At 34.3% G+C, this 14,122-nt stretch overlaps 1 protein-coding gene across 3 annotated transcripts in view; it reads right to left on the bottom strand.

Moving 5' to 3' along the window:
• LOC111061426 (probable G-protein coupled receptor 158) overlaps window positions 1-14,122 on the bottom strand; it is a 98,080-nt gene continuing 83,958 nt past the window's right edge. The window contains exons 9-15 of one of the 3 annotated variants that reach the window (XM_039423453.1): window positions 12,745-12,854; window positions 8,596-8,831; window positions 6,324-6,568; window positions 5,193-5,342; window positions 4,038-4,163; window positions 3,242-3,262; window positions 1-1,723 (exon numbers count right to left, since the gene is read on the bottom strand). In XM_039423453.1, coding sequence (XP_039279387.1) covers window positions 1,520-1,723; window positions 3,242-3,262; window positions 4,038-4,163; window positions 5,193-5,342; window positions 6,324-6,568; window positions 8,596-8,831; window positions 12,745-12,854 — 1,092 coding nt within the window. In that variant the 3' untranslated portion in view covers window positions 1-1,519. Of the gene's footprint in view, window positions 1,724-3,178; window positions 3,263-4,037; window positions 4,164-5,192; window positions 5,343-6,323; window positions 6,569-8,595; window positions 8,832-12,744; window positions 12,855-14,122 lie in introns of all 3 variants that reach the window. The other 2 variants (XR_005570726.1, XM_039423454.1) reach the window with 2 other exon arrangements.

Raw genomic sequence — 14,122 nt, 5'->3', positions numbered from 1 at the left:
TTATAAAAATTACATTATTTATTTGGTAACTTTTATAATATAAGATATTCGTTTGTACATAATAATGAATATATTATTTGTAGATTTAAATGGTCCAGTTTATTATTCATTAAATTGTTAATGAATACAATAAATTCAATAATATCCTAGATAAGCTTACACCATCTTCATTTCTACAAAAAATGCTGCTTGTTATTCAGCCAATTATATTTTTGTAACTTTATACTATAAGAACATCATATTATAATCGAAACAAAAATCAACAGGAGAGCCATAGTTCAATGGCCTGCAATGAGATATTGAGATATACCTATATTTTTTTCTACACGGTATATTATTTTAAATGAGTGAAATAATAACTGGAGAAGCCTACGCCGATGGTTCCTTGCCTTGACGTGTAAAGCAATAAGGAATAACAATATTCTCTCGCGCTTTATCTACAACATCTTCGAAAACTGAACAACATTTAACATAAAAGTCTTCATAAAATGAGTATGCGTTTGAAACATACTTCAGAAACTTATATCTTCATGATCGAATTACCCTGTATTATTAGAACTTTTGTTAAGCAGTAATTAGAATAAAATATTGAATACACATTCAAATTTTAAGTGAAGATACCAAAATACGATGGGATTCCTGACAGTCATAGGATTAATTTATGGAAAATTCCTATTTACAATAAAAGATTAGTGTGATAAGTGAACAATATATTTACTTCATCCTCATATCAGCTCTTGAGAATTTGAAATGATGAAGGATTATACTCTCCGCCTCAACATAACATGTACGGTAGCTCCAACAATAAAACAGTGAAATTGAATGTATGTGATTGGACAGATAATGTATGTGATTGGACTATTCTTACAAGCTCACAAATCATACAGAACATAGAATGAATAGATTCTGATATAATTCTCATTGTTTGATTTTAAAAACTCAAATAATTTATGCAGGAGATGAGGATGAACAGCTATAAGTTATTCAACTACTCTGTAAAAATTCTCAACACACAATTCAACAACATTTGGAATTGTGATAATTTTATGTTGGGTTACTTTAGTTTATGAAACTTTTGAGTATTACGAAGCTATTATCCATTGAAAATTAATTAACCACGGAACTTGAAGTTTTATAAGTTTATGATTTTGCATAACAATTAAGGCAAACATGATCTTAAGCATATATATTAGAGAATCAATCCACTGTAAATACATCATTCGCTCATACACTATCAACATCAATAATATGCATAGTTTATTTCTAAACTTTCAGTGACAAAAACAGAATTCTACACTTGAAATTGATTTGATAAAATTGGGAATAGAAAAATATTCCATGAGCTTGAATCCACACTGATTAGCAGTTTACAAAGCATAACCAACTGTACATGCTGGCTAATTGGATGATATATTTGAATAGTATGACAATTGCTTACAAATGAATGCAGAATTGATGTAGAAGAGAACATTGCATACAATTAATGTGATGAAATTGTGGGGGGGTGATATTCAGTGGTCTATTTGTTGGCAGCTCTGTGAGGGATATTTGGTGTTCCAAAACCTCCCAGTTCACTATAGGTAGAAGGTCCATCATTGTAAACTGCACTCGGGCCCTCCATGCTGCAGATTGAGTCTTCAGGAGTCCGAGAAACCTCCCCCTCGCCTCCCTCCTGACCATCCGGACCGTGGGGTCGGCTTGAACACCTTTGTTGTCGGAGAGCCTAAATGAAATATTCTCATTAGAAACAAACTGAATTGTTTCAGTAATATAATATGATAGATAATACAGCATGCCAGTTCATCAAATTTAATAATTATTGAACTAAAGGTTTTACGAGTCTATCTCTCTCAGTTTTTATTAGTCAACTCAACATATTATATTCAGAGTAGTGATCATCAGAGTGCAAAACTTTGTATTTAATTCAAATTGCATCACACTAGAATAAAAGTAAATAATCACGAATAACGAATATAGTAATCATTAAAATTTGTGCTTTCGGGATATGCATAGAAAATACTTAATGAATGATTCTGCCTTCAATTGAAATTTGATTAACAATAAATTGAATTTACTTTTTGTGTAGTTGAGAAGTTGATATTGTGGTAATCATTCATATTAATAAGAAGACTGAGAAACAGACTTTTATTGAAAGTTAGAAAGACCGGTTTCGGTTGTTACACCTTTGTCAATCTCTGATAAACTCAAAACCGAAATTGGTTTCTCCAACTTTCAATAAATCTGTGGTTTTGACAATTTCTTGGTCTTCTTATTTAAAATTGGATTCACATTCATTGAGATATTTCACAGTAAAGACTACAAAATACGTGTTTCAAAAATAGGGCCACAATGTAATGAAAGAATATAACACATTCTCTTGAGAGCTAATTGAAGAGTAAACTAACCGTGATACAATAAAAAAATTATGATTCACTTCAACTAGGGCTTCAATATTATTTTGTTAACTTATGTGATTTAACTAAACTTTTTGACTGGATTTTGCCAGATAAGAGATCTTTTCTTTTACATAACATAGTGAAAATTTAAAAAGAAATGAAATAAAAATAGACTTGCATTGACAAGAGTGAGCATTCTCATAGGGCTAGTGAATATAATCAGTATATTGACATGGATAGAATTTATTACTCGATCTACATTTATATAGATTCTACAGTAGGATAGAAATAATATATTTTAGGAAATATTTGAGAAGAAATATACGTTAATCAATTTATTTACTTTACTGTAATAAGAAGGATATTTGGTGAGAAGCAATTAGCAATTAAATGTGTAGCAAGATGAGCATGCTCATATAAGTTGATATTGATATTGAGAATTTGTGTGATAAGAGTTGAAAAATCACAGAGACTAACCAGAGATGCATCAAAAGACAGTATTAAACATAATGGCTTGGAATCAGAGAGTATAACTGACAATTCAAAGTTATTGGCATTACTTTTTGCAAGTTCATGCACACGAAGAAATTACTTGAATAGAATGCTATAAACATTTAATATGAGGGGATGGGAACATGTGATAAGAATGAGCTGGAACAGACAAATTCAACAGGAATTGATAAATTCAGACGAGAAATGTGAAGAAAATACGAAGATTGCTCAAAAAATTCAATTAAGTGTATCAAACTTTCCAATAATAACATTTTTTCATATATCATTACCTATTTTTTGCTGAACTGTTTATTCCAAAAAATATTATGTAAGTAAGACAGCTTTTAGATTACCTTTTCTCGACTCCCTTTTTTCTGCATGGAAAGAATAAAATAACAAGTTCATTAGACCTAATATACAGCTCACCAACTAATTATTACTCCGAATATGATTATCATATCACTATTTCAAGAACTTTCTAGTTTTGAAAAGTGATTCCAATGAAATATGAATGATACAGTGAGCATACTGTGCATTCATTGATGAAAACTCATGTCTATGCTATTCTACATTATTATTAGTTTATTCAAAAGATAATTCGGGCAAACGAATTCTCGACATATATTGATATTAACAGTGTTTTTAGGACTAAAATGATACAGTTATGAGAGTCTCTTAATGTTTCTATCCTTTGAGAGATTATATTCATACTCTATTGAGTATGTATATCGGTGTATTTACATTGTATTAATTGGTGTGATTATCATAATATAGATATACTATATTATATTAAGTTATATTGGAATATAGAATATCAAATACAGCATATTATAAATTCAATCGTACAAACATACAATAAATTCATAAAAACAGTCCATTATTGAGTTTATTTGTAGTCTGTCAAACATCTTCTTTTTGTTTGACAAAAACTGATCTTTGACAAAAACATCATCTTTCAAAAACTGATAGAATGCTATCAATATACCGTGTGTCATGATTATTATTATTATGTGAAATATATTCAAAGCTCTCATATTCATTTACCCATTCATAGATACAATATACCAGTAATTCTTAATTAATAAAGAATGATTGGGAAAGGAACAACAAGCTTACGATGATTGCTTGTAGATGGTTCAGAAAATTTACCTGTAATGAGAATCTCCTGTGAGCTACTTTACGGCCTCCTCTTCTCTTAGATATGTGAGGGTTATTCTGGCGAATAGTCTTGTTCTTCAGAACCTCCAATTGAGTGTACAGCCGTTTCAACTCAGCCTAGAAGCAACAAAATTATTTTCAGTGTGAGGGATATATACTTCGTCTTCTACTTCTACCTTGCAAACTACTAAGATACCGTAGATACCAGTACTATATAGCTTATAGAAATAATCTTGGAATCAATTATGAAAATTATATTTCATTACAGTGTGAATAACCTGTGATCATATTGACTCCCATTTTTAGCCTATATAGAGAGGAAAATGCATGATAGGATGGAAAATTTGGGTATACCAACATTGAAGCGGTGGGTCATGTAGATAAGAGTGATAATAATGAGATGAAACTTCAAGTACCGTACTTCGAAAAGTAACTTTTAATCATAGCAGATTTTTATGGATATAGGAGAAACATCTTGCTTACACAAAATAATACAGATAGTTCATCCAAGATACCTGTAAAGTTCCAATTATATCACACACGATCTGTTGCCTTAGCTGATGAATTAACTTTACAAATTCAGAGGCAATTGTATATCATTCTGTCTATAATAAAACGTGAACTCACCAACAAAGAAATTCCACTTTTTCCTCTATAACACTTTTCTCCATGTACTTTTTCCTCTTGTGACTTGGAATGAAATGATTCTCATTATCATGTAGGTAGACTGTAGCACTGAATAATAGATCTAAAGAGTTTTTACAATCATACAACCCACTACACGAAACTTGGCCAATTTTAAAACTTTAATGATATGGAATTACAATGTTTTACACCTTCATAACGAAGCTTTTCTGATAATTGTTGTGTCTTCTCTCTTATTTTATTCCAAATATTTTCCCACAAATAACAAAATAGTCCAATCTATAGTTTACTACACAGAAGTATACCGGATTAACTTACTGGCACAGTATTGCTTTGATTATTTTCAGTTTAATTTTGAAATGCGAGACTACTACGTCCCTAAATTTTTCTGCAGGAACTTGATTATTCATTTGAATTGATCGAGTACCTTCTCATTCAACGTATCGTAATAATATAAATATAGATCGTTATGGTAAAATATGAGTTTCATTCATCTCTTACCCTGATATCATCAGGATTCATTTCAGCTAGATTGACCTCTGAAATTTCCATATCGGCGTAGGGCAGGCCATCTTGTGCTTTGTAGGCATCCGATGGCTCATGTGTCAGTTGATGCCTTGAATCTCTAACTTGCTTGTGTTGATACCACAGCTGGAAAAATAAATTCAAATTGATGAAAGTAGAATATCACAAGACCTAGATCATATTCGGAACAAATTGAACAACTTAGGTACATAATGAAGAGGCTACACATGAAGAATTATTTGATTAGTAGGTAGGATACAAACACTAGTGTAGCCTACGTCTGGGGTAGAAGAGGTTACTCGTTTTTTTTCGCTTCAAAGACATTATCTACAAAGCTAAAACTCCATTTAAATTATTTGTATGTAAATTATTACTCTTTTAGGGCGGAATTATTTTTCATAATTCAAATAATATCGTACATCCGTTAGGAGTTATGTGTATTTAAATGTTCTGTCAATTTGAGAATGTAGATTGATTGATTTCATTATATTATTTGCTCAACAGACCTATTGCACAAAAACAGCATTACAAAATACATATTCAGATAAATGATAAATGACATATTAGTAGTATATAGTATAGAGAGATATGTGGTTATTCTAGAGTAAGAAACCTAATTATCTCATCCTTCAGCCACGGAATAAACAATCTATAATTTTATAGATTATTATTTTCATATATTATTCTATATTTTATAGATGTTTTTATAAAATATAGAAGTTTTCTCCATTAAGAAAATGTAGTGTGACAAAATGAAGTGATGGTTAGGCAATTGAAAATCCTTGGCTTATCGTAGGTTTGTAGAGCATTGAATTCTCTTTGAAATGATGTATTATTTCACTATTCCAAGTTTCCCTTCCATTGTTATAGCAGCTTCAAGTGACGGGTAGGTAGGAACTTGAAAAATTGGATGATGATGATGATGATGAGGTAGAGAAGAATTGACTAGGTTGAGGAATGAAAAGATATAAAGAAGAAAAAATTCGTGATATTTCTAGACAACATTCCAGTGTTTCAATAGAAAGCGAACGGTCAATGCCGTTATGGCTCTACACTGTAATTACAGGAAATGGAAGAAGGAATAGGAGAAATTAATTCAATATTCACCTTTGGTGTGAATATGAGCATGAGAACCAGTGTGCTGGTGAGTTGACTGCGTACAAATGTGGCCAGAAACGTGTGGTCCGGGTGGAGGGTTTCCCAGTAGAGAGCTCGTATCGTGTAGAAGCCGCAGCTGACAACCGCCTCAAGTGCCACTGTGCAGCACAGGAATCGCCTCTCCTCGAATTGCACAGTTGCATTGCGCGCAGCCAAGCCCAAGTGGAGACCAAATAACAGGATAACCAGTTCCCCTGTCAATGAAGCACGCTAAGTATAGGTATCATTCCAATAAGCGAAGGATAATAATTAACACTAAATTTTAATAATTATAGAAAGATATAGTATCTCAAAAATAACAGCAATTAATGCATCGATGAGGGAAAAGGGTTTGACGCAGACTGCGTTATTGAAATTCTGCGGGCGGGCGGGGGGGGGGGTTCTCAAAAAAATTTGCGTGATGTTTTAAAAAACATCAGCAGTATTTTAAAAATGACGACTGACGACCTCTTTTTGCGGGGTTACCAATTTCCAATGTATGGGAGGCTGATTCAACTATGGAACAGGACGTCCACGTTCTGGAAAACTCACTAACTACAAAATTGCTCATTTTCAGTTATGTATTTCAATAGGCTTGAGAAATGCAGCTCTTTGAGTAGGCAGAACTCACCAAGTCATATCTTTCATAATTATTTCTCTTTTCGATTTTATTAGATCTCACCAAGTTGTTAGACACATTTTTCTTGTCTGGAAAAATTCTCGAAGTCTTTTAGTTTTCAAGGAATCGAATTATGGCCTAGCAAATTCACTAACCATCTTTAATGAGTTTTTGATCATCATAAACACAGCGCTTCATCAAGCATAATTCACTAATCATCTTTCGTGAGTTTTGCTCCCCAAAAACATAAATATATTATTAATGGACAGTAATAAAATTATATAGGAAATGGTGAGCAACATTTGCTGTTTGGTAGTCAGGCAAAACCAAGTGTGACATTATGATTTTGAATTACATTTTTTAATATTGTAATTTTTGAGTTATTAATTTTAAATGAATATCAGGCAAAAATGTGATTAAGAAATTTGATCATTACATGTTGTAAGTGTTGATCTTTGTAGCATGGTAGTAATCTCCGAAAATCGTTTTTATGCTTATAACTCAAAACTGTAGTTTTTGACTTGATGAGTTTTGTCAGTACGGGTACGAGGAGCTGAATTCTTTCTAAATATTATGAATGGGAGGTGGTCACCAAGGCTTATTCTAATATAAGCCTTCAATTCATTTCAGATTAGTATAGGCCTATAACACAATAAAATTATAATAATCATTGAAGAGTATATATCCCAATTATAATAGTAGAGAAGGCAGGGGTGCACAATGGGGGGGGGGGAGTGAATTTAACTCAATTATATAATATATTACTACGGTAACTGTTGCTATTCCCTAAATCATCCACAATAATCAGAGAATGATTCTGTGTCGAAGTATGTGTAAAATAAATGAATAAACAAATATACTACATTAGAAGAGAAGTGGAATACAATTTTTTTAAATAAAAAATTAGAACAATTTATTCATCGCATCTACTGTATATCCATTGAGCAATGAAATAATGTACCTACCTAATCATCAATTTTTTTTATCCATGACAAATATATGTATGTCAACAATACATGTATATGGTGGCAGAAACAATTGAACCATGTTTGTAAAACTAATGGTAGTCACTCTAATTGTTTATTCATTCGGTATCAAATTATATGCGGTTTGTAGAAAAAACGTTAGTAGCCATAGTAAGAATTGTAAGCACTGTCATGAATAACTCTATCCATTGATCAAATAATGCTGACAGTTCGAAGTGAAGTGAATTTCACTCCAGCTTCAACTGAAATTATAATTATTGTTGTTCTCACATAAAAAGGTTGGAAGATTTGATCCCACAACAGATTCTTATTCTCATTACTTTATAATTTCAGAACAGATTTCTTTGGAAGCGCTCAGTTCAAATTGAATGGTAGCTTGATGTCTAAACTATGCAATAGACCTATTTCATTTTCAAAGGAGCATTCTTAGCCAGCAAAAGTAATTTTGAGTATAAATGGAGATAAATTCAATATTGCACAGTTGACATTCAGAATGTACAATAATCAGTGAACTTTCTGTACCTTCGAAAATATCAGAGATGATCTTGAAGGTGTTTGGATTCCAACAGAGCGTTTTTCTATTTAATTGAAAAACACGATATTTACACTTCCAGTTTGAATTTTGTTCGCTCATTACCTGCTTCTGTTATGTAGTCCCACCAGAGTGTTTTGCAAGCTTGGAAATGCAGGCCAGACTCTGTTTCACCAACCCTGAGAATGGTGAATCCTTCGCTGAGGAAATTCAGAGTGACCGCAGTCCAAGCACTTAGGTAGACGACCATGATGAACACCATTCCTAGCAGGTACTTCAACAGATCTTTGTCTCTCACAACCCAACGATGAGCCTTACGAGTACGAAACTCCATTAATATTCTGAAAATTAGAACAATAATAATCGAATAATTAACTTAATCGAGTATTGTATCATCACGCGCATGAATTGATCATTTATTATACGAAATGTGAATGCTGTCTAATTCATATTAATTTCATTCATTCGATTGCCATAATAACACGATATAATTTAGACGGGATGCACACCGGAAAAACGCATTTCGTGAAGCCCTCTTTCATGAAACTTGTTTCATGCAATCCGTTTCACTCGCGCATGCATACAAAAGAAACGTTCCCTGCTTAATCTTATCAGTCGATTGCGAGCAGCTTTCGTTTCACGTTTCCTGAAACTTTTTTCACGAAACGCGTTTCTCCGGTGTGCATCCCGCCTTAGTCTCCCTGTATTCGGGATCATACCTAGAAACTAATAATAATAATAGTACAGAGTAGTGCAGGAAAACGATACATTTCAAATGTTTCAGATTGTAGTTTTGTGGAGTAGACAGGTGTTTGAAATTATGCACAATTATTGATACAATACATTTCACTTCTTACTTACTTTCATTGGTGCTACAGTCCGATATGGACCTTGGCCTCCTGCACAATTCGCCTCCAATCGTCTCTCTTCTCCGCCACATTCTCCCATCCTCTGATGCCCAAAACACGCAAATCGGCACTCACATCCTCCAGCCATCTCCTCCTGGGCCTTCCTCTTCTACGCGTACCAATCATTTTACTTTTTAACAACTTATGCGGTAGTCTGCAGTGCTCCATTCTCTGGAAATGCCCCAACCATCTCAACCGTTGCGCCTTTGTAACTCGTACAATATCTTCTGGTCCCATGAAACTGGCAATCTCTTCATTATTTCTGATACGCCACCCATATTCTGTCCTGACTGGTCCCATGATACACCTTACAATTTTTCTCTCAAAAACACGCAATGCTTGCTCTTCTCTACTAGTCAGCGTCCACGTCTCAGCACCATAGGTGGCCACTGGTCTGATCAGTGTTTTGTATAGCCGCAGCTTAGACATGCGTGATAAGAGTTTTGACTTCATTAGTTTCATGTGGACAAAGTACGCCTTGTTTGCAGCTAAAATCCTGCTTTCCACGTCCGCTCGTACCTTGTTCTCACTATTGAGAAGCAAACCCAAGTACTTGAACTGCCTCACATTTTGAAGCCAAACTCCTCCCCCACATTCCAGATCACCAACATGTCTTCTTCTCTCGTTTGCTGACATCATAAGATACTTAGATTTTTCTATATTAATCTCAAGACCCAACTTCTTACCTTCATTTTTTAGAGTTTGGAGCATGTCAACCACACCAGCTTTGCTTCTTGATATAAGCACCACATCATCTGCGTACGCATATGCTTGCTTGGACTTAGTTACATTACTGCCGCTTGTCTGCAATGCTTTAAGAATAACATCAAGTGCCAAGTTGAAGATAACTGCCGAGAGTGCATCACCCTGCCTTACGCCTCTATTCACTATATATTCTTCACTTAACTTCTTATCTATTCTGACACAAGCTCTTGCACCTTCCATTGTGAGTAAGGCCATTTTTACCAACTTTCTTGGTAAACTACACCTGGTAAGTACTGTAGGTAACTGCTTCCTGTCTACACTGTCGAACGCCTGCCGGAAGTCAAAAAATACAATGTGCAAGTCTACATTAAACTCATAGCACTACTCCATTGTCTGCCTCATTACAAATATTTGGTCCGTTGTCCCTCTGTTTTTTCCTAACCCACACTGAACTTCACTGAGTTCTTCCTCTGCATATAACGTCACTCGCTTAAAAATAATTGTGGAGAAGATTTTATAGGCTATGTTGAGCAGTGTTATTCCCCTATAATTACTGTACATGAGTTTGTCCCCTTTCTTAAAAATAGGACAAATTATTTTTCTTTTCCATTCATCCGGCATTTCCTCACTTACCCATATTCCAGTTATCAGTTCATGACATAGTTAGTTTTTGTCCCCCACACTTATATTCCTCAGCAGGTATATAATCACTTCCAGGTGCTTTATTACTCTTCAGCTTGTCGATAGCCTCCTGCACTTCCCGCATGGACGGCGGCTCCACTAGAGGCTCAGCAGTCATTATTTCTTCGGCAAACTCTTCATTATCTCTCTCTATACTCAGCTGCTCCTTGAAATATTCCTCCCACGTTTCTAATTCTTTATTCTCTTCTCCAATTATTTGTCCCTCTTGGTCTTTACATAACTTTAATCTGGGTTGATACCCTCTCTTTATTGTATCGACCCTCTGATAGAATCCTCCTACATAATTCCGCAGGTACGCCGTCTCAATGTCTTCTAACGTTTCTTTTGCCACTCTCTCTTTTTCTTCCTGCATATCTTGCTTGCAGCTCCTCTGAGTTCCTTGTATCTCTCTCTTTTAAGCCGCGTTTCCCTACCCATCATATCTCTCCACGCTTCATTCTCTCTTTGCAGTGCCCTACTACATTCTTCATCGAACCATTCTCCATTTCTTTCAATTCTTTTTTCTCCCACAGTGTTTTTAATCACCTCTGTCATGGCGTGCTTCATATCATTCCATGCTCTGTTGCTATTAAATTCTTCAGGGGTTTCCGATAGCTTATTTGGGAGTCGTCTTTCCATTTCTTCCTCAAACCTTGTCCGACACTCCCCCTGCCTCAGTTTTTCCACGTCCCACTTTATCCTTCTCTCTCCCTTAGTAGCTTGTGCAAGCGCCAATCTTTGTCTGAGAACTGCTCGCACCAAATAATGGTCGGAGTCACTCACAGTTTGGGCCTCTTAATGATCTCACATCTGTGATAGATGAAGCATGTCTTGCCGATATTAGCACATGATCTATCTGGTTCACATTTTGTGTTCCAGGTATTCTCCATGTACCTTTATGAATATTTTTATGAGGGAAGCATGTGCTCTTGATTATTAAGTTCTTCTCTACCGCAAATTGAACTACATTTCACTATGCACAGTGAATACATTGCCATATTTTAGTAATCATAGACCATAGGAATGTTATGGAACTTGCAATTGCCGAGAGAGTATGATTCAAAAAATGTTCTTTTGAGCATATTTTCATGGCAAGTGTGGTAAATTTGATTTTGTGAACGTATTTCTGTAAGGATATAAAATATCAGGCAAGGTGCCTCCTACATGTCCTACAACAATGCATGAACTATAGAAAAACATTTTTTTAAATCACTGTCATTCCAGATTTTCCATAACTGACACAATAGGTTGCAAACGCCAATAAACATTCCATTCTTATGTCATCTTAAGAAGTAGAGAGATAATTTTGGACATTCTAAAAGTGTATGATGAATACATGTTATTTCATTAGTAACCTACCAGTTTAATGAATGTATTGGTGAAAATGTCATTATTTCACAATCTCCAGTTTCTTTGTTTCACCCACAACAGTCTGTGAACGTCAAATGTGGACACATCATTCCGATGTCATCTTCAAAAAAACCAGAGGTATCACGCGTAAGCGTACGCATACTTTTGGACCTTCTGATAGTAGAAACATAAATGACATGCTTACTACATGCCGCCATTCCATAAGTATTCTACTATAATTTTTTTTTTGAGAATGAAACTATTTCAAAAGAGTCCTAGTTTCCTGAGCCACTCTGTATTAGTCCGAATGAGTGAAACGTCTTTTCAAATTCATAGGAGAGATTCATCAGAAATCAATTTCCTATTAGAGGTTGGAAAAGTGGGATATCAATTCCAAGGAATGCGCCCAGAAACCAGAAATACGAGGCAAACGTTACGCCTCTCTACATATTCTCATTACAAAAATGTTCTTAATAGTATCAGTGACCTTTAGATGCGTTTCTCTTGGTCCTAGAAATTCTATGAAATGAATATCAGTCTTGTAATAAATGATTCCATTTCTATCATCGTATTACATTCGCTGGGAAAATATATTGATTCAAATACTTACCTGTACAATTTAAGTATAATAGCTCCGTAACAAATAATGAAGCCTAGTTCTCTACACCAAGGCTCCAATAAACATCTTTCAATAGACGGTTTGAAAAAATGAACAACAACCTGCAAACAATGATACATTAGAAATTATACATATATACTGTATATCAGACTCGTAAGTATTGGTTAAGTAGCCTACTTGAATTCAGATCGACGTATATACATCGGTTTTTTTGAAATTTCGCATTTTAAGGATAATACAAATGGAAAAGGAGTCTCCTTCGAAAGCCATTATTACCGTAAAAATCAGACTTTAGAATTATTCATCATAAATCAGCTGTCGAGTGGAGTGCAATGACGCATGCAATTAATATCTCAATGTAGCCTAACTTGGTAAAAAATCAGCTGTCGAGTGGAGTGCAATGACGCATTCAATTAATATCTCAATGTAGCCTAACTTGGTAAAAAATCAGCTGTCGTGTGGACTATTAATTGCTAGCGATGAGGCATGCAATTGATAACTCGAAGTAGCATATTATTTTCTCCCGACTTTTCTCTGCTTTCAACTCGGTAAGCTTTTCATGATAGTAGCATAGTTGTTTACAACAAATTTACTGTCAATACAACAACCCAAACAGCCATTAGTTGTTTACACACCCATATGCCGTCAAGCAGTGCCTCTAATAATTTGGAGATTATTCAAAATAAGTTATTGAGTTATCTTTATTTCAAAAAGTATAATACATTTTGTCCAATAGCTTTTTCCACTGAAACTTCGAGGTCAAATTGTTTTCAAAGTCCAAGAATTGAAAACCAGAAGATCCATTAGGGCATTAATGTTATTATATGAAATTCTAAATAATAATATATTCATGCCGGATTTCATCAATTTGTAAAATTTCCATGTTCCATGCAGTAGACCAAGACTTCTTGGTGAAAAAATCTTGTGAAAAATTATGCTGCTCAATTGATGATTAAATTATTATTTTTGAGCTCTCTACCAACTCTTTCAATTGTTTCTTCATTCTTTGTATAAACATATTCTTCATAGCCCTTCACTCACTTTCCTGAATCTAACTCAAATAACGTTCTCTTCTAATCTTATTAGTTATACTGAATCGTTGTGAGTATTTAATGAAGAGCGATATTATTTTCTTTTGTTTTCCTTTTCAATTGTAAAGCTATATCTAACTTTAAACCGACACCGACACGTCAGGACAGGACATAATTCACTCTGATGATCAGTATTAGAGGAGGCTGTGGTTTTTAACTGCGCGAGGTCTACTGTTCACAGAACTACTAGTCATATTCATTGAACTCCTCCACTGAATATGTACTAAATAGACAGCAGCTCCATTTCTTCCTGATAATTATTTTGAGTGGGATAGCAA

This window comes from Nilaparvata lugens, chromosome 3 (genome assembly GCF_014356525.2).
Source record: "Nilaparvata lugens isolate BPH chromosome 3, ASM1435652v1, whole genome shotgun sequence".
In the NCBI taxonomy this organism is placed as follows: Eukaryota; Metazoa; Arthropoda; class Insecta; order Hemiptera; family Delphacidae; genus Nilaparvata; species Nilaparvata lugens.
Note: the sequence above shows the minus strand (reverse complement) of the source record. Positions and strands in the feature narration are given on the sequence as shown.